The 21,208-nt window shown below is 39.8% G+C and overlaps 1 protein-coding gene across 5 annotated transcripts in view; it reads left to right on the top strand.

Moving 5' to 3' along the window:
• Window positions 1-21,208, top strand: part of SH3PXD2A (SH3 and PX domains 2A) — a 433,998-nt gene that overhangs the window by 356,212 nt on the left and 56,578 nt on the right. For 3 of the 5 annotated variants that reach the window (XM_089690260.1, XM_089690259.1, XM_089690263.1), the window contains 2 exons: window positions 12,382-12,495; window positions 17,023-17,106. In XM_089690260.1, coding sequence (XP_089546386.1) covers window positions 12,382-12,495; window positions 17,023-17,106 — 198 coding nt within the window. The remainder of the gene's footprint in view (window positions 1-12,381; window positions 12,496-17,022; window positions 17,107-21,208) is intronic. The other 2 variants (XM_089690261.1, XM_089690262.1) reach the window with 1 other exon arrangement.

The raw sequence follows: 21,208 nt of genomic DNA, 5'->3' as shown, positions 1-21,208 counted from the left end.
ATTATGGGAAAAAAACTATATTTTTTACTTTCGGCTATAAAAAAAGCTTTCTTTTGGTGGTATTTGATCATCTATGCACTTTTTATTTTTCTCAATATAAACAAAAAAAGACCAAAAATTATGGGAAAAAAACTATATTTTTTACTTTCGGCTATAAAAATGATATAGTAAACTCAAAGTTAGTCTTAAATTTAGGCAAAAAGGTATTCTGCTACATGTTTTTGGTAAAAAAAAATCCCAATAAGTGTATATTAATTGGTTTATGTGAAGTTGTAGCATCTACAAACTATGGTATAGATACTGCAATTTACTCCATTTTTTGCTATACAGCTAGTTGAACTGACAATTGTGTGGTCATGCAATGCTGTACATAAATTAAATGTATGTCCTTTTTCTCACACAAATAGAGCTTTCTTTTGGTGCTATTTGATTTCCTGTTTTTGTTTTTTTTTACGCTATAAACAAAAAAAATCAAAAGTTTTGAAAAAAACTATATTCTCATTTCTGTCATAAAAAATATCCAAAAAAACTAAAATTTTGTCATAAATTTAGGCCAAAATGTATTTTGCTACATGTCTTTGGTAAAAAAAAATCCCAATAACTGCATATTAATTGGTTTCTGTGAAAGTTATAGCATCTACAAACTATGGTATACATAATGGAATTTACACAGCTTTTACTTTCTGACTGCCTATCACATTTCTTGAGGTGCTAAAATACCAGGACAGTGCACACACCCCCAAATAACCCCTTTTTCAGAAAGTAGACACCCTAAGATATCTGCGGGGAGGCATATTGAGTCCATTGAACATTTTTTTTTCCACAAGTTTTTGACAAAAACTTTTTTTGTTTTTTACAAAACGTTGTCACTTAAATTATATATTGCTCACACAAGCCATGGGTATATGTGGAATTACACCCCAAAATACATTCTGCTACTTCTACAGAGTATGGGGATACCACATGTGTGAGACTTTTTGGGAGCCTAGCCACATACAGGAGCCTGGAATCCAATGAACACTTTGAAAGCTTGAAGGTGCGTAAGTTCCTCATTTCACTTCCTCACCACCTAGTCGGGTATTTACAAGCCGTTAGGGGAAGCCCCGGGCAGTTAGGTCGCACGATGCCATATGAGCCAATTCCAAGATTGTACAAATGTCTAAATAGTGGCCCGCTTGTATAGAAATTGTCCACGTATTAGTGGTACCCCTTACGGAACAAAGACGACACCAAGTCCCAAACTATCTTGCCACTGCTCCCCATTTAGTCTGGGAAGGCGGGGGGCTCTACATCGCTGACACTTCCCTCATAAACCCTAAATTTGTACATATAGCCTGTGACCCTCTCACAGAGCTTATACAATTTGACCCCATATCTGGCACGCTTGCTGGGGATGTACTGTTTGAATGCAAGGTGGCCAGTAAAGTGAATGAGGGACTCATCCACGCAGATGTTTTGCTGGGCGTATACACATCTGCAAATTTCTCAGTGAGATGGTTTATGAGAGGCCAAATTTTGTTGAGCCTGTCATGTTCAGAGTCACCCCGAGGACAACAGAGTGTGTTATCACTGAAATGCATGCAGCGCATTATCGTCTCATATCTATGCCTGGCCATGGCAGCAGAGAACACGGACATATGATGAATCGGATCTGTGGACCAATACAACCACAACTCATTCTTTTTTGTAATGCCCATGTTGAGGGTTACGCCCAAAAAAGTTTTAAATTCGGAAACCATAATAGGTTTCCATGCAAATGTTCTGGCAAAGTTTAAATTTGGGTTTGCGGCGATATGTTGTTGGGCATATAAATTGCTTTGGCCCACAATCAAATTGTACAAATCTTCTGTGAAACACTTGCTGTTTCCATCTGAATTCCAGTTGGGCAGTGAATGGGGGAAGTACGTTTTCTGGAGAATCTGTGGGCAGCCAATCAGGATTTGCAAGCATGTCCGGAAGGACACTAGGGGCTCTACGGGCCTGTGTGCGAATTCTTGGTGGCTGTGGGACACTACTTGTGCTCGCCACCGCACCAGCTTTTACTGCACTAATGGGACTCATCACGTCACCAAATGATACTGCAAAAAAACAGGATATACTGGGCCGCTGGTGCTTGACTGTTCATCAAACGGTAGTGCGGCACTAATACTGGCACTCGAGATATATGAGACAAGTCATGGGATCCTAGCACTTCAGCTTCATGGGGTTGGGTACACCTGATCTTAACATGTACCTCTTCTCCATCGTCCGAGCTACCTGTCAGGGTGCCACTGCTGTCTGCAGGTTCTTATTCTGAGGCAGATTCTGTCAGAGAGTCGTCCCCTTCGCTCTCATCTGACATGCTCAGAATCCTGTAGGCCTGTTCACTAGTGTACCTTTCGTTGTACATTTTGGACTCTAAATTTACAGGTACCTAGTGCGACTCATGGGAAAAAGAGCACCTGGCTGTCAGAGACTGCTTGAAAATAAAATTTCACCTGCTAGTGCTGGCAGAGATCAGGCCTGATTCTGTGAACACTGTGGTTTTGTGTGCAATATATTACAGGTGACAGTGATCACAAATTATACTGACAATGCACTTCTTGTTAGGGGTGGGGGGGAGCGTTGGGGCTAAACGCTAGTGCTGGCTGCAAACAGGGATGATCCTGCTAACACTGCATTTTTGGGGACACGAATACTAAGGGGGCACTGGTATAGTTTTGTTTATGATCAATATATTGATCCGTACAAACACTATACTAGTAATGACGGTGATCAGCGACCTATAGCGTTAGTGCGATAGTGTGCAGGCAATCTAACACTAGCTGACCCTACCTGGGAGAGACGCTAACTGACCCTGACACTATCTGACTCTATCTGACGTCGCTAGTAGCACTAATACAGTGATCAGTGAAAAATACTGTACACTGACACTATTAATGGCACTGACAGGGGGCAATCAAAGGGTTAAATGTGACAAAGGGGTGAAAATGTCTCTATCTAAACGTGTGTGGGTGCAGTCTGCTGCTTTTACTCACGTGTGATGTCTCTCCCTTCTCTCCCTGGAACAAAATGGTTCCAGGGAGAGAGGAGCCAGCTAGATCCTGTGCCTGTATTTACAAATACAGGCACAGCTCTGCATCTCCATTCGCTGTAGGAGATCGGCATTGCCCCTGCCAAAATCACTGGCCGAGACCTGCTGACATACATTTCCTACAACGAATGTCAGCGGGGGGGGGGGGGGGGTTAGTAGTGCGCTCGCATCCGTAGTACATTGCAGGCAGGAGGTCAGGAAGCGGTTAAGGGTGGAAAAAGTTCTGAAATGATTTATCTACAGTTGTGTTCAAAATAATAGCAGTGTGTTGAAAAAAGTGACTAAAGCTCAAAATCCGTCTAATAGCTTTTATTTCCATACACACATTGGGAACACTACACATTCTACTCCAAATCAAAACATAAACAAAACATTTGTGTTGTTCCTCTAAAAGAATTTAACAAAAGTGAATATTAGACTTCAAAAAAATAGCAGTGTTTGTATTCTTCTTTACAAACTCAAACATTCACTATATAAACTGAAACATGTTTGAAGATTTTGCTTTCCTTTGAATCAATTAATATTTAGTTGTATAAGCACTGTTTCTGAGAACTGCTGTACATCTGTGTTGCATGGAGTCATCCAACTTCTGGCACCTGTGAACAGGTATTCCAGCCCAGGATGATTGGACTACATTCCACAGTTCTCTATTTCTTGGTTTTGCCTCAGAAACTGCATTTGTGATGTCACCCCACAAGTTTTCTATTGGATTAAGATCCGGGGATTGGGCTGGCCACTCCATAACGTCAATCTTGTTGGTCTGGAACCAAGATGTTGCACGTTTACTGGTGTGTTTGGGGTCGTTGTCTTGTTGGAACACCCATTTCAAGGGCATTTCCTCTTCAGCATAAGGCAGCATGACCTCTTCAAGTATTCTGATGTATTCAAACTGATCCATGATCCCTGGTATGTGATAAATAGGCCCAACACCGTAGTATGAGAAACATCCCCATATCATGATGCTTGCGCAGCCATGCTTCACTGTCTTCACAGTGTACTGTGGCTTGAATTCAGTTTTTGGGGGTCGTCTGACAAACTGTCTCCGGCCACTAGACCCAAAAAGAACACTCTTACTTTCATCAGTCCACAAAATGTTGCGCCATTTCTCTTTAGGCCAGTCAATATGCTCTTTGGCAAATTGTAACCTCTTCAGCACATGTCTTTTTTTCAACAGTGGGACTTTGCGGGGGCTTCTTGCAGATAGCTTGGGTTCACATAGGCGTCTTCTAACTGTAACAGTACTCACAGGTAACTTTAGACCTTCTTTAATCTTCCTGGAGCTGATTGTTGGCTGAGTCCTTGCCATTTTGGCTATTCTTCTATATATGTGAATGATAGTTTTTCGCTTTATTCCACGTCTTTCAGGTTTTGGTTGCCATTTTAAAGCATTTGCGATCATTTTAGCTGAGCAGCCTATCATTTTCTGCACTTCGTTAAATGTTTTCCCCTCTCCAATCAACTTTTTAATCAAGGTACGCTGTTCTTCTGAACAATGTCTGGAACGACCCATTTTCCTCAGAATTTCAGAGAGAAATGCACTGTAACCAGCATGTACAACATTTGCTGCCTTCCTTCCTTAAATAAGGGCAATAATTGCCACCTGTTTTTCAAAGAATGAATGACCTCACTAATAGAACTCCACACTGCTATTATTTTTAACATGCCCCTTTCAATTAGTGATTCAATTACACAGAATCAGCAGCATGCATGTCATGACTGTTGGGTCTGTTGGATTTCTATTTCTCTACTACACCTGCCAGTAAATTATTTGCCATGTAGAAATATCATTTCTACCAAAAACAGTGATTGATCAGGTTAGTGATGTCTGACTGCTATTATTTTGAACACAACTGTATGTTTCATTTTTTTTTTATATATCACAGAAACCTGACATTTTAACAGGGGTGTTTAGACTTTTTCTATCCACGATCTATATACAGTATATATCACTATAAATACCTTTTTTTTATAAATACACATGCCCCCTGTTCTCAACTGCATAAGGGGCTTAAAGAGCCAGGGTGGGGAAGGGGGGGGACTGCAGGGGGCATGTCAGATGTCATGGCAGATAAGAAGTAGTAGACGGTGCCTAACGTAATGTCATCAAGTACAGCGGCTGCCAGCCAGAAGGATTGCAGTGTGAATTTTTTAGAGCTGCAGCTTATTGATATGCTGGTTTATTTTATACCTAAAGTGAGTGCACTATTTTAACTTGATAAATACAGATTTTAAGGATATTTTGCTCCATGAACTTTGGCCTTTTACATGTCTTTGTGTTATGTGTGTGGAATGGGAGTTAACAATGGAAATACATCTTCTGCAGGCACAGTCTGAGATTTATCCCTCAAGCATTAATAGCCACTCAGTAGTATGAGAGCTATTTGGTCCTGGTAAGCATCTAATTCTATCCCTATCTCTGTTGGATATTTGGGAGCTATCCTGGAGACCAGTTACTTCCAGCACTTCTTTTGGACTTGCTTTGAGCACAAGAGCACTTATATTCATTGGACTTACTGTTTTTGTCTCACCACCTGTATGTAGTTATTTGAGCGATTTCATGGGTTTTTTTTACATGGTATATTTATATGTGACATATCAGTCCTCTTATGTCTTATCACATGAAACACATTTATTTAGAGTCTGTTATGTTTGATACACTTTGATAGCGCTTCATAGTATATATTGTTGTTTATGGCAGGTATCGTATCTGGAACCTTCTGCTGGCTGCTTTTTCTTTAATAGTGAGGAATTTTTCACAGATATAAGAGAAAACGCAGTACATTGATCTCCCGAATGGAGAGCTGTGCAGGGGGTGTGCATCAGCACGTCTGTCCACTGGAGTACAGGCAGGTTGTGGCCCCAAGTAGAATGCAAACAAGAAGAATGATCATGCAGGGATGGATGTGCTTCCTTGCCCAGGCATGGTCAGGTTGAAATAGGAAAGCAGGGGGACTGGAAGGATCACCGGATATTTCACACAAAGGAAGCAATGCAAAGAGAACAGCATACTTTTAATGCAAGTACTTGGTAACACAGACACATATCAAGAATATGAAATGTTGGGGTAATATGCACTTTAAAGTTCCACCTAAAAAAATAAATAAATAAAAGTCAAAAACTGTAGCTGCTGACTTTTAAAATACAGACACTTACCTTTCCCTCGGTCCAGCAGTGTCTTCACCACCGCTGGTTTCACTGGCCGTCTTCTCGCCCTGGAGCTGGCATCTTTGGTGTGGGCACCCGACTGTGACAGCTTGCGGCTTCACAGCCGGGTGCCCACTGCGCATGTGCGAGAAGCGCTGTGCTTAGTGATTTGCCCTGTAGTCTTCTGGGACCTGTCCCAGAAGACTACAGGGAGGGAGGGGGGGAGGACAGCCTCCGGTCGCCTAGGTGATCGCAGCGGAAGTGGGAGCGGGTAACTGTCAAATTCGGGTACCGACTCCCCAAAGGTGCCAATCCTTAATGGGGAGAGCGGGGGACAAAGGCTTGAAGTGGAACTTCCCCTTTTGGGTGGAGCTCCGCTTTAAGCTTAGTGGCTCTTTGTTTACCATAGCAGTTTGCAATAAACAGAGCAATTTTCATTGAGTGGACGTTGGAAGTGAACCCTGAATGATTGATTTTGATCTAAATAATACATAACATTCTTCGTTGCTTGCATTCATGTATCAGGAAGTATAAAGACCCTGTTATTAGAGTCAGCTGAATGTTTCCCTGTGTCTTTTTTCCAATTTCTAATTACATATGAATGCCGAGCAGTTTGTTAATAGTTTGATTATTAGGAACTAGCAATGCAGATCTGTTTTCAATAACTTGAGTCTGGCTTTCCTGCTTTGCTAGTTTTTTCCAAAGTGATTCTGGATGATTGAAACAAATACTTTACATATACTGGGATAAACATTAGGGCTGCAACTAACGATTATTTTTTATAATCGATTAGTTGGCCAATTATTGTTTTCATTAAAGTGATTCTAAAGGCTTATTTTTTTTAAGAAAAAGTAACAAACATGTCTATACTTATCTGTGTGCAGTTGTTTTGCACAGATCTGCCCAGATCCTTCTCTCAGGTCCCCCGCAGGCTCTCTTGGCTCCTCCCTCCTGTCGGGTGCCCACACAGCAAGCTTGGGGGCACCCGCTGCTCCGTGTGTCCATTCACACACAGAGCTGCAACTCAGTCCCAGCCCCACTCTCTTTTCATTGGATCACTGGCTGTGTTTGACAGCAGTGGGAGCCAATGGCTCCCACTTGTGTCTCAGTCAATGAGGAGAGGGAGTCCTGGGATATTCGAGACTCTAGTGCACAACGCTGGATCAAGAGGGGGCTTAGGTGAGCATTAGGGGGGGCTGGGGGGATGCTGCACAGAGAAGTTTTTTACCTTCATGCATAGAATGAGCCTTTACAACCACTTTATTTAATAGGATAGAAACCTCAAAAAAAGTTTGGTGTATAATTTAGTTATTATGTAAAGTTCAAAAAAAGGACAATTTATTCTTGAATATCTGTGTGCAGTGGTAAATACAAGTAACCAGCCCTATGGTTAGAGAACAAAATGTCCAATCCACTCAGAGAATAACAGACGGAGGAGATATATATACTTTTAGAGGTTGAATATGTACAGATCATCAGATCAAAATTTTTATTTAAAGAAAAAAATAAAAAGACCAAAAATGCTGTTTTGCAGATTTTCAGACAGGATTGTAATATAATTCTCCCTTGTCTTTGGCAGGTAGCTTGATGCACGCTACCTGCACCTGCTGTCACTTACTGTATGCTGGCCATACACAAACACATTGTTCCATAAAAAAAATTTCATTTTAAGTGAAATTTCAAATGACATTCATCGAATGTATAAAAAATGTTATCTGAATATTCTCAGCCAAAAATGGATATGTGTATGGCCAGCATAAGACATTTAGTAGCAGCAGTATGCATTCTTTATCATCTGTCCTGATGGGTTCAAAAAAACAAAAATTAGCCCTTTATAGTACAAAAATAGCAGATAATTACTACTATAAGGGGTTAATTTATATTGTGAAACATAATAATAAATATACCCTCAGGTAGGATATACAGGGTATTTTAAAGTGGAAGTTAACTCCCACTGGACACTTGTACCTACAGGTAAGCTTATAATAAAGCTTACCTGTAGATACACGGAATATCTCCTAAACAGTTTCTCTGCAGCCGATGATGTCAACGTCGCATATGCTCTGAAGAAACCGCATACCTGTGCGTGTGAGTGACGTTATAGTGGGTCGGCCAATGAAGCAGCCAGAACCCGCGAATCCGCAAGGAAGCCCTGTTGGTGACAGCGCGCCGCTGTGGGGCATCGTTCTAAGGCAAGTCTTTCATAATGTGCTACTATGCGATGCATACTAGCATGAGATTATTTTGCAGGAGAAATTTTTTTACATTTTTTGGGTGGTTTACTACTGCTTTAACTACTGCCGGGTATGACCCTATATGAAGGGTGGAGGGGAGATATAAATCTTTTTTATTAAAGTAGTACTAAGGGTGGAGACTTTTTTCATGGATATAATAATTTCTAAATATAATGCACAATACTGGTAAACTTTTACTTTATCTTTAACTGTAATGCCTTATATTACCTTCAGTCTATCAGCCTCCAGCTTCTCTGAGTTCAGATGCTGATCTTCCCTGCAGAGATCCCTTAAAGTGATTGTAAATTGATTTTATTTTTATCTACAAACTTGTCATACACACCGTACCTGCTCTGTGCAATGATTTTACACAGAGCAGCCTCAATTTTCCTGTTCTGGGGTTCCCCACTAGAACTGGTTCCTCCTGTCTTGCACCCCTTTATCAAGCCACAAAGTATAGTATAGAGTGCCCCTATAGCAAGGCAGAAAAATGTCTGCCTTTAGAATCACTCACTTCCTTCTCCTACCCAGGACTACATGTCCCATGAGGCATTGCTCCCACATTCACTAGTTCTCAGGCACTTACTGACATGTATGAATGGTGAAATGAGTTGTATGTGTGCTGCACTGATTATACTGACATGTATGGATGGTGTACTGAGCTGTATGTGTGCTGCACTGTTTATACTGACATGTATGGATGGTGTACTGAGCTGTATGTGTGCTACACGTTGTATTCTGACATGTATGAATGGTGTACTGAGCTCTATGTATGCTTTACTGTGTATACTGACATGCATGAATGGTGAAATGAGCTGTATGTGTGCTGCACTGTTTATACTGACATGTATGAATGGTGTACTGAGCTGTATGTGTGCTGCATGTTGTATTCTGACATGTATGAATGGATTACTGAGCTCTATGTATGCTTTACTGTGTATACTGACATGCATAAATGGTGAAATGAACTGAATGTGTGCTGCACTGACCATTTGGAAACTCAGGCACTGCCCGAGGGCCCGGGGTCAGTAGGGGGCCCTATGAGATCCCACTGGTACCTTTTTCATAGACTTTTTTGAGTTTGGCCAAGGACACAGGGACCACATGATCACCTATTGCCCGGGGGGCCCCATGAGTTGTCAGTCCGCCCCTGGCTGCACTGTTTATACTGACATGTATGGACGGTGTACTGAGCTGTATGTGTGCTGCACTGTTTTTTCTGATATGTAAACAAATCATGCATTCTGTATTCAGGCCAGCTAATAGGCTGACCAACTATTCGATTATGAAAACAGACTATATTCGATTATGTTGATTAGTTGTTTCAGCCCTAATAAACATGAAACGTCACATTCTGATGCTGTACTAAGCTTCTAAAGGTCTGGTTTGGTTGAGTGTAATAGCCACCATACTTAAAGCTGTGCTGGTAAATATATAAAACTAAGCAGTCAGTTTTACCTGCCAAATGATTTATATTTTATGTCTATATAGTCCTGAGAATAACACAGCTCTGTCACACAGGGCCCAATTCAGGCAATTAAACCGCTTGCATTTAAAAAATACATTCAATAATTTATTAACACAGCTGCATTAATTAATGTCTCATATTTCGACCTGGAGTTTAGCGTTAAGTAAACTTCTCCTAAAGGATATCTAGGGGTTGACATTGCTGACCTCCCACTGAATGTGCTTGCTGCTTTGTTGTTACACTGATGCAGGATCAGAAAGGTTAGCACTCTTTCTATGCATACTTTTTCCAGATAGCCTCCCTGGCGGTATTCCCGAGTGTAGCTCGGGGTAAAGTTTCAGTACCACAAGCGGTAACCCCGAGCTACACTCAGGAATACCATGCGGCGCTGCTCCGTGATCCCTCGATCACTTACCTTGTCCTGCGCTCCCACGATGTCCCTCCTGCAGTGTCCCTGGCAATGTAATCCGGCGGATGCCGGCATCTGTCTTCTGGGTTCCGTCCCCTGCGAGCGTTGGGACGTACGGGGACGGAACGGCGGGAAATTTGAAAATGACAAAAAGTGACATTCACTAGTAAAACATTACTGTATCAAACCATTTCACATACATTTTGTCCCTAGTGCTTTGTCCTGTGCCCTGCCTGCATTTTTACTGTTCTTTCTGCCTGGAAACTGAGAAACGTCCATGGCGTCCAAAAAGTGTCCCTTTAGGCCAAAAGCGGTTTTAGACCAGCTAGAGAATAGCGATAGTAAATCAGAACCACTTGCAGAATTGAGTGATAATGATTTGTGGGGAAATTCGTCATCAGACACTGAAAACAATTTTGCGACTTTGCTCAGTGATGTGCGAACTTGGCGCTATATTTCAAATTTCAGTGTTTTTGGTTTGATTATATTATTGAATTAAATTTATTATTATTATATTATTATTTTTTATGATTATTTATTAAATTATAATTTATGATTTCGTGTTTCAAGTTGTATCCTACTCGGGATGTTTACTAGACTCTTGTTCGGACAGATTTCAGTGAGTTATTCCTAAGAATTACAGGCCTACAATATAAAACGCCAAATTTCCATGCAAAATAATGGTACCGCTTTTAGCACCAAAAATCTGAAATAATCATACCGCCAGGGAGGTTAAAGGTTGGTGATGCAAAATATTGAATCCTAGAGGTTAGCATAACAGGCAATAAACTTGGTATTTTTAGAATGAGAAGACAGGATTATGAAGTTTTCAAGTCCCTTGGTTTGTTTGTAAAAAGGTTTGGTGGTAAAGATAACTTCACCAAAAAACTTTAGTATTTAATATGTATTAGGTTAGAATCTGATGATAGCTAAATATGACTTTGTTCTGTATACCGTTTCAGGTCCGAAAGGCCCTATGTGTCACTGGAACACATAAAAAATGGCAGTTGACTAGTGCAAAACCACCTAAAAAGTGGTTAATTGAAATCCTATGCGGAGTAATATCACTACAAAAGTGGATGTGATATTGTATTTATTTGATCACATAGATCGTGAAAAGGGTTGACATTGACAGGGTGAACATATTGCTATCATATTAAAATCAAAGAATTAAAATAAAGAACCGTTCGGCGTCTTCAAAAACGGCTGTATGGGTAAAAATGATCCATATGAGGCAATAGAATTTCCTTTCTGTATTCATCTGCAGTAAAGTTCCATATTGTAAGGCCTAGTAAAGTCTTTTTCTTCTTAAACTGTTCCTACATGAACAGTTCTGACGAAGTATGCGATGATTGGCGGACGAAAAGTGTCAACGTAATGACATCATCTATTGCCTCATATGGATCATTTTTGCCCATACAGCCGTTTTTGAAGATGCCAAACGGTTCTTTATTTTAGTTCTTTGATTTGAATATGTTTGCAATATGTTCACCCTGTCAATGTCAACCTTTTTCACGATCTATGTGATCGAATAAATAATAATATCGCATCCACTTTTGTAGTGATATTACTCCGCATAGAATTTCAATTAACCACTTTTTAGGCAGTTTTGCACTAGTCAACTGACATTTTTTCTGTGTTCCAGTATATTCAGGTTTATAATCCACACTTTCATTCGAAGTGAGTCGGAGATATTATTTAGATACAGTTATCGTATCAAATTGGATGGCACTTTTCCTTTTTTGACCTATGCGTCGCTGTCATGTCCCATTACACTTGATTCAAAATATTAAAATAATTTTTAGTACTGAACGTGATAAATATAAGCAAATAAATTCATTTGACGAAAACTTGCTCTGATGAAGCCAAAGGGGCTTTCATTGGAAAAATGCATTCAAGAGTCTTTAAGAAATTTAAGAAATGTATTAAAGTACAGCTTACTTTTTATTTGCACTATGCTTTGATGATGACTTGGTTGTCCTAAAGCTACAATCCTTGTATAGATAGGCAGCCATATATAATCATTTTCACTGCATCTTATTTTCTATCTTAGGTTGGTGGTTTGTCAGCACAGCAGAAGAGCAAGGCTGGGTCCCTGCCACCTATCTAGACTGCCAGAGTGGGTCTAAAGATGATTCTGAAATCCACACATCTAAATCTGGTGACGGTAAGTGTTTTCTTTTATGTATCATTTTAGAATTTGCTTTTGATTGCCTTTCCCGTGTTCAAGTCAGTCTTTATTTCTTGCAACCAATTGCCAGCAGAGTAGACTTTGAATGTTCACTCAGCGGTAGTCATTCAGCAATAGATAAACACTACAGGGTGTTCATGTATAGTTGCAAACCTGCTGTGAGCAAACCAGTTTAAACTGTACAACTGACTCTACCCCTCCCAGCTTTGATCTTTGAGAGTTATATGTTCTTTTGAAATCATTTAGCATATGCAGTACTAAATCGTTTACAGCTCAACCTCAAAATACACAATACTGCTGTGTTACTGAATGACTTAATTATTCCAAGTCTTTTTTTTTTTTGATAACTGTTTTTGATATTGGTGTTTTTAAGGATATGTGGTGTGTACAATTTTTAGAACATAGCAATATATTATTTTCATAGTATAACAGAGCTTAGAACTAGGGATGCACCGATACCCATTTTTGATTGGCGAGTGACCATGATGGAGCTGACCAATCAAAAGCCATCTAGCCCATACTGTCACAGAGAGGGGAGAAAGCTGCAAGGATTTCAAATCCCCAGACCTGTGAAATGGCTTTTCCTTTTGTGACAGCATAGGACTGTGTGAATTCAGGCTATGACAAGCTTGGGTTCACAGAGGAGCAGTGGGGAAAATGCATGTAATTTGGACAGGAATCGTACCGCATTCCTGTTCAAAGCGCACTCTGTTCTTTACAGTGCAATTTGCGTCCATACATTTTGTATTGACACAAATCGCACCGCAAAGTATCAGTTTTGGGTATCGGGAACATTATCACGAGTACTCGTGAAAATACCCGGTGTCTGCACCAATTTCGGGAACAGGATCCATGCATCCCTACTTAAAACTATACAATTTACATTGTATTGTCATATTTACAGTATTAGCCTAAAGTAAAATTGCAGCCTGTCTTCATTTGTTTTATTTCTTGGCAGACTTGTTTCAGTGACTCAGCAGAACAGAGATGTCATCTGGACAATGTCAGTTTTGCTCATCTCTTTAGTATGACTTCTAGAAGGCCATACATGCATGTAGTTGTGATGGTTTAACTGGGATTTTTAAATATATGAACAAAAGGAAATCTCAAATTACCTTTTTGTAAAAAGAGAAGTGTAGCCAAACTTTTTTTTTTAGCTGTGCTTCTCTTTTTGGACACAGGAGTCCACTTACTAATGTTCTCCTGTGACCCAGAGTCAGCTTATAGCAAGTAATTGCTTGCTATCAGCTGACAGAGCAGAGCCACAGCAAGTTTGGGAAGGAGCTGGAAAATATTGTCTGAATCGACTGGATGACTACTTGACAATTGGTTCCACCTTCCAGAGCTCCGGTGAAGACTGGAGTAGTAGAGCATGGTGCATTGATTGGAGGTCACTGGACTCCACTGCTTGCACTCTGGGGACTGACTGGTAAGTGGTCAGCTGATTACTCTCAGCTCTTGGTCTTTGAGCCAATGTGGTACAACTGCAGTGTTACATGGATGCTGCAGCATAGAGTTGACTGTGTATGTTTGGTTTTATACTAATTACAATCATCTACCCTAATAAAAGGTAATGATAAAGATACTAAAGCTACCCATAGGGATGAGATTACAGAAACCTAAAGATAATCTCACTGTCTGGGAGAGGAGTCAATCAGATTGATTTGTAAATGCATCATAAATGAATATGTAATGCCAGCAGTGTCTGTCCTCTCCTCTTTATTCACAAGAACTGTAACAGCCAAATGTTTATATGTGACAGTTTGAGGGAACAAGGGTGCCTGTGAGCAGGTGAATGGATCTAGACCATCCTGTCAGCCATCAACTCTTCAGCAGTTTTGTGAACTCTTTTCAGGTTTACAGTTTCAAAAGTTAGAGTAATCTAGTACAAAAATTAAAATGCTAACAAAATCAAAGTTAATGTTTTTAAAACATGTTTATATTATGTTTTAGTGTTCATGCCAAAAGCCTTATAGTAGATCAGCATGATGTGAGGTTGACCCATCTACCTTAAAGTTTGCCCAGAATTAAATTTTTTTATTGAATATTGATGGAGTCTGCTGGTCTTAGTCACCCACTGGTTATTGTTAACTCTAGCAGTAAAATATACCCACCATATTTTCCCCTTCTCTTTCTGTACACCTTGAAGTTTCATTCCTTCTGTTCCACTACTGTTTCTCTCTCCATTATATAAAAGAAATTCAAATGCAACAGCGAAGGCAAGACCCCCTTGCCTGCAGAAGGGTATGCAAATTTGAAAACCTCACTTACAGAAGTCTGACAAAAAAAAGGCTAAAGAATTAGTTAGGGCCTTTGGATCAGTGCTTTTGTTCACATCAAGCTGGTTTTTTGTTCCCATACAAGTCAATGGGAATTCAAACCTCTGCTTGAAGGAGAAATCAGTTCAGAAGGAGGTCAACTGCAGGTCAGATCCAAATGTCAATGAATTTTGAATGATCTCAGAAGCTTCTAAAACCAATGTCATGATATGAGCCCATATCCTGTCAACCCAGACTCATATAGTTTTAGGTGGCCTGCACTTTATATTCCTGTAGTGCAAGGAAGAGAGCAGGAGCCAGCTGTAACTACAGTTTATGATAAAGACCAGTAATTAATTTCAGTTCCACCACCATTACACCACACACGTGCACTCAGTATTTGTTGATATTACAGAAGTGAGTGGGAAGAAATCAGTAGTAGAAAATTCTGCTCATGGTAGTGCCATGACTATTTTGAATTAGAAAACAAACATATCATTAGTTTCATTAATGTATTGAGAGGAAAGAAAGTCAGAAATGTTGCTGTGGCCAAAGGCTTATTTTATGCAGATAGGTATTGAAAAATGTGTAATTACGAAGGTTCTTCAAATAGTTTCTGCACTTTTTTAAAACTCTATTATATATATAAAATTGCAGAAACGTTTTGAAGACCCCTCATACATTAGGAAAAGAAAGGACCTGAAGTGCCTTTAGCTGAGTGACTTGTAGGCTCTTTAAAGGTTTGATTATCTGTATGAATTTTTAACACCATTATATCTACCTATTTTTTGTACCATTTAATTTTTGGTGGCAGTAAAGACACCAACCAAAAAAACAATATGTGCTGCATCACTTGTAAATTTTCCCTTCAACCCCTAGCAAATATTCTCAAATACCTAAATGTGCAATATGCCGTTTTAGGAGAGATCAGACTCCACATTCCATAGCTACATCTCAGGTACTGGAAAGTAATTAGTGGTATTGCTAATAGGAATCACTTGTTGGTGGTACAGTGATACCATTGCACACAGAAATGCAAACTAATAATATTTCCTTATTATAATACCCATCAAGAACATGTATTCTTATGCATCTCACACTAGGCACAGCACTTTCTTTGAGAAGATTCTGTGCCCAGAATGAAATGTGTTAGCAATACCTGTTCCTGCTGGCTTTTTTAATAAAGGAAGAATATTAATTTGCACCTCAGTGTGCAGTTGTACACGTGGTGAAAGTGCTGTTGCATTGTTCCTGCATTCAGAGAAGCTTTGTCACCCTAATATAGGCTCTACCTACCTTCACTACAGTAGGATAAGAATGTGTTTCAGGGAGCCTGGCTATCAGTAGTGTCACTGCCAATTCACAAGCCTGTAGTTCATAAATTAGCAGCTAGCGACACTTATTCCTGCCCACTACTTTCTAGAATAACAGAACTGCCTCTGTCTCTATGCAGCTTTTCAGTTTCACTTGATTTAAAGATATCCCTAGACACAATGGGGTTTATTTACTAAAGCTGGAGAGTCCAAAATCAGACTCCCTTCTGCATAGAAACCAATCAGCTTCTAACCTAAGCTTGTTGAAGCTTTGGCAATGAAACCTGGAAGCTGATTGGTTTCTATGCAGAAGGGAGTCTGATTTTGGACTCTCCAGCTTTAGTAAATAAACCCCTATATGACAATCTTGTTATTGTCCATTATTCAAACCAGGTGTTGGCTAATAGCAGCTCTCATCACAGGCAGGTGAGATGGGTATTTTCTTCCTGATTTTTTTTATTTAACTATTTTGTGTTACAGCAAAAAATAGGAATTTGCTTTTGGTCGCTGGTCACACTTTTTAGCAGAAATTTGGGCAATATTTGCCATTTGTTCGATTAGTCTTCCCAAATTTCACTCAATATAGACCTAATTATTACTTTATGTCATGCATGATGTGTTTTATCTCTAAAACAAGGATGGGCATACATGTAATAACATTCTTATACCATCTCAAACCATGTATTTGTGAAAAAAAAAATGGGCTGTTGTCAAATAATGTTTGGAATGGTTTTTCCATATAGCCAGGATCATTTTCCCTCTTAAACCATCTATTCATCACTCCATACCAGTGTGAAAATACAACTCTCATGTCACTAATATTGGCATATTGACCATTTTCATGTAATGTGTTCTTTTTTTATTATTCACATCGTTCTATTGTGTTTTTCTTTTGTTTGTCCCCTCATGTCTCCATTCATCTCCTCCGTTAGTAACTAAGAGACGCAAGGCTCATCTAAGGCGCTTGGACCGACGTTGGACACTAGGAGGCATAGTCAACAGACAACAGAGCCGAGGTGATTAACTGCATCATCCATTCTTGTCACTAAGAATAATATGAGTGTTGCTTGATCTTTATAAAGATTCCAAAGGCGTTTTATGGTGTGGGTGTCTTAGCACTTCTTTTAATCTAGTTTGCACATACAATACTCTTATGCATTTTTCTGTTTCACTTTCTGATGCATGCCTATTTAAGCACATTGTTTTAATTATGAGACCGAGCACTTACCTTTTACAGATAATTTAAAATGAATGGTTAACGTGTTACTAAACCCACAACAGGAAAATGTGTCTGTATACGCAGTAAAATATGCTTGTTATACTCACTGTGGAACCTAAGGGGTTAATCCTCTGCATTGTGTAAAAATGCTGTTTGATCCTGACTTCTCTGATCCTCCCCTTCTTATCTCTGGATAAAACATATTGTGTGGAGTCACTCTGCACATGCTTGGTTTGGTGTGTATTTCTAGAGACTTTTTTTCTTGGGAAAGTGCATGTGATCAGCACAAGGCCAATCAGTACAGTCCAGACAGAGGTCAGGCGTCCTGCATCTTCCTAGAGTAGAATGAAAACTCCTCCTATACGTTTTTACATGTGTTCAGCTGGACCCTGATAGAAGTCACAAGACTGCTCTAACTGCTGATGAGAAAAGGTATTTAGTAGTTTATATTTACTAAACTAATTGCATTTCCATGTTCTGTGTACTGTGGGAGACCAGATATAGTGAATGCAGAGGTCATGGGTTTAGTAACACTTTCATTTTCTCTTGTGCAGTGTGATGAGCTCAGCATGCCTCTGAGCTCCAGCTTTCCCCTCTGCTGGATAGCTTTTTAAACTGCCTTGAACCATTCGCTGTACGCTGTGATCTGCAGTATTAATGTGGACAGCCAAGTTGCACTTGCAGCCTTCTTGTATTGATCAAAAATGACCAGAATTGTAATCTTGTTACGGAGTTTCTGTCCACTGGTTTCTGCTAAGATCCTCCATTGTCACTGTATTCTTCACATTGTTTTCCATCATTCCTGTTAGTTAACTATTGTGAGTGCAGTGGTTCATGGACTATCTGATTCTGCTTCAGACAGCCAATGGTGGCAGGTCATAGCAAATTTATGGTGTGATATTGTATGAAGTGTTTGGTTAGATTTCAGAAGCTGTCTGGTGAAAAAATAGCTGTATGCTTTGCATGTTTGTTTTTATTAAACAATATTTATAATATCAGGAAATGGAGTTGTTCTGGTACACAAGGGTCCAGATCAACACTGCCATTGTAGCAAAAGCTGGGTCATATAGTGCAAACTCATTTTATGTCTGCCTTGTTACACTTCAAGCTTTTTTTTATGTTTTGGAAAAACCTTTGACTTAAAGTTGTTAGTTGGAATGGTTAGAACACATCAGATCTTTGTTGATGTCTATGTCCTTGCTGGGGAGATTTCTTGGTACAGGGAGTTAGGGACAACAAAAACCCTGACAGAGGTTTTTACCTTTAGATTTAAGTTTGACTTTAATAACTTCAACATACATTTTTAGTTGATTAACACAAAACTATTCAACTTTAAAGTTGAAGAGAAACCTAACACTAACTGCTACTAAAAACATTCCCTCCTGCCTCTTCCTACCTATCCTGCATACGCTCTGTATAAAAGATTTGTGTACTTACCTCTTTTTTATTCCACTCTGGTCCGGTCACATGATCCAGTGCGAATCACATGCGATCTGACGCACAGCATCAGTGTGAACCCAGGCTGGAAAAGAGTCCTGTCCGATTTCTGAGCAGTGCGGTCTGGTTCAGGTGCAGTGAGTGGTGGCTGTAGAGGAGAGGAGAGAGAGTCAGGCTAGCTCCTTTTTGCAGGTATAGCTTTGCTATGCTCTGCTCATGTTCAGTTTTTTGGCACTGTGCCTAAAATCAGAGCCACTAGAGGCCAATCTGCTGACAGCCTAAAGGTTTACTGCTGCACAGGACTCAGGGCTTCAGCAAAATGGCAGCCTCCAGCAAGAATAAACAGGAGCAATTCTGGAGGAAATTTACAGCACACACTAAGTTTGGTAGCATAATTATTAATGTGGAATGTATATTCCTTACCAAATAACATTATTTTTTATCAAGTTTTTAACAAGACTAGTTAGTGTTGGGCTTTTCTTCCACTTTAGCTTTTTTATTTTAGGAGTCATAAGTGGACCTTTGTCAGTTATTCAAGGCATTGCTAAACAGACAACAGACTGTGTGACATATTAGGTTAATATAAGGTTACATTCTGATTCATGAATTCCTACTTCAGCCGCTTTGAAGTAGAACTGTGACGGAATAAAATCTCCCTTTGACCACTTCCTAAATATGGGTTTGTTTAGAGTGAAAATGTGACTCATCTACAATGATAAATCTTGAGTGCTGGGGTTGCAAATACACTTTAAAGGATAGGTTCACCTTCAGGAGCATGTTACACATATATTTAGGGTATAACGTGTAACATGCTCCTATTCATCCTCCTCTTTCTGTCAGAGCCCCACTCTCTGAGACAGTGGGCAAGAGTTCCTTCCACACAGCTGCATCATTTATTCACAGGAGCTGAGGCAGGCAGCTTGTATTTCTCAGTGAACTACGAGAGCTCTGATGAGCACCCTCATAGTTCATTCACAAGCCCTGCAGCTTTGAAACTGACAGCCTATACAGAGGTACGGGCAGAAAACTGGAGGACATGTCTGCACAATCCACTGATCCTGGGTGCAATGCAATGTAGGCTTCTGTGAAAAAAAAATAATGAATGCACATTTTTTTCCAGGACAAATATGTGCCTTTATTATTTTTTCTGACAAAGGTGGGTCTTTACACCTGTTGCAGGAACTTTGCTGAATGAGGGGCAGCCTGGTATGTATCTAATTGTGTCACTAATTTACTTGATTTATGTCCACCATAGTATTTTTAAAAACTGCTGAGCAATTCATGCCAGCCAAAAAGCAACAAATGAATACATATAACTTCTTTTAATAATATTGAAAAAAGATCAGTAATTTGAAAAATTACATTAGAAATCAGATCTTTTTCTTTCTTTTAAGCTAATTTCTGCTTTATATTACTTATACTTACTGTAAAGCCTAGGGTACTCTGATATTAAAGTGGTTGTAAAGGCTCGTGGTTTTTTACCTTCTTGCATCCTATGCATAAAGGTAAAAAAAACCTTCTCTGTGCAGCAGTGCCCCCAGCCCTGTCAATATTTACCTGAGCCTCATTATGATCCAGCGATGTGCACTATAGCCTCGGCTGTCCCAGGTCTCTGCCTCCTCATTGGTTGAGACAGCAGGTGGGAGCCATTGGCACACAGCAGGTAAGTATAGACATGTTTGTTATTCCACCCCCTAAAATAATGAACCTTTAGAATCGCTTTAAATACTGGCTTTGGTTAACAGTGAAGAGCTTCTCTCTTGCACCCACATCCCCAGTCATAGCAAACATACAGCTTCCTGATTAACAATCCCTTGTTCTGCTTTGTTCTGCCTAGCGGAGGAGTAAAAATGTGCCTGAAACCACAGCTTCCAGGAGCTGTGTAAAAACCCAGATCCCTCTGGAGCAGAAAATGTTTTTTCCCAACATAAAACATCAGGGTAGGGTAGGGAGATTTCAAGACACCAAGAAAGATTGCTGACTGATGGAAACAATTTGAGAAGAAAACCTTGCTCTGGTCTGGAAAAACGAAAGTCTTTAGTTAATACATTTATGATATCTGTATTTATTTTTCATAGCATTCAGCATCTTACTGTTGAAGAAAAGTATACATGCAGACCGGAGATCCAGACCAGACTGTTCTGTGCGAATTTACACAGATTTATGTTGTGTGTAAAGTTGGTTATCTGTAGTATGTATAATAATTCGGAGTGCTACATGAAAGGGTCTTTTTAAAATGTACAGTCTATGGCCCAGGCAAGCTGGTCTGCAGCAATAGTGTTTCACTAAGCCATTTTGGTTTTTGATAATAATGCAAAGGATGGCTGTCAGAAAGCATCGTTTGTTAACAATACATGGATTATACCATCAGACGTGGGAAGTGTTCAAATTATGCTTGTTGATAGGCACAGCCAAGGTCTCCACGTTTCTCCTTATATCACCTCTGATTACTCTGATTGATA

Source organism: Staurois parvus, unplaced genomic scaffold (genome assembly GCF_062004578.1).
Source record: "Staurois parvus isolate SC_StPar_1 unplaced genomic scaffold, SC_StPar_1.0 ptg000525l, whole genome shotgun sequence".
Taxonomy (NCBI): domain Eukaryota; kingdom Metazoa; phylum Chordata; class Amphibia; order Anura; family Ranidae; genus Staurois; species Staurois parvus.
This window is presented reverse-complemented; position numbering and strand designations above follow the sequence as displayed.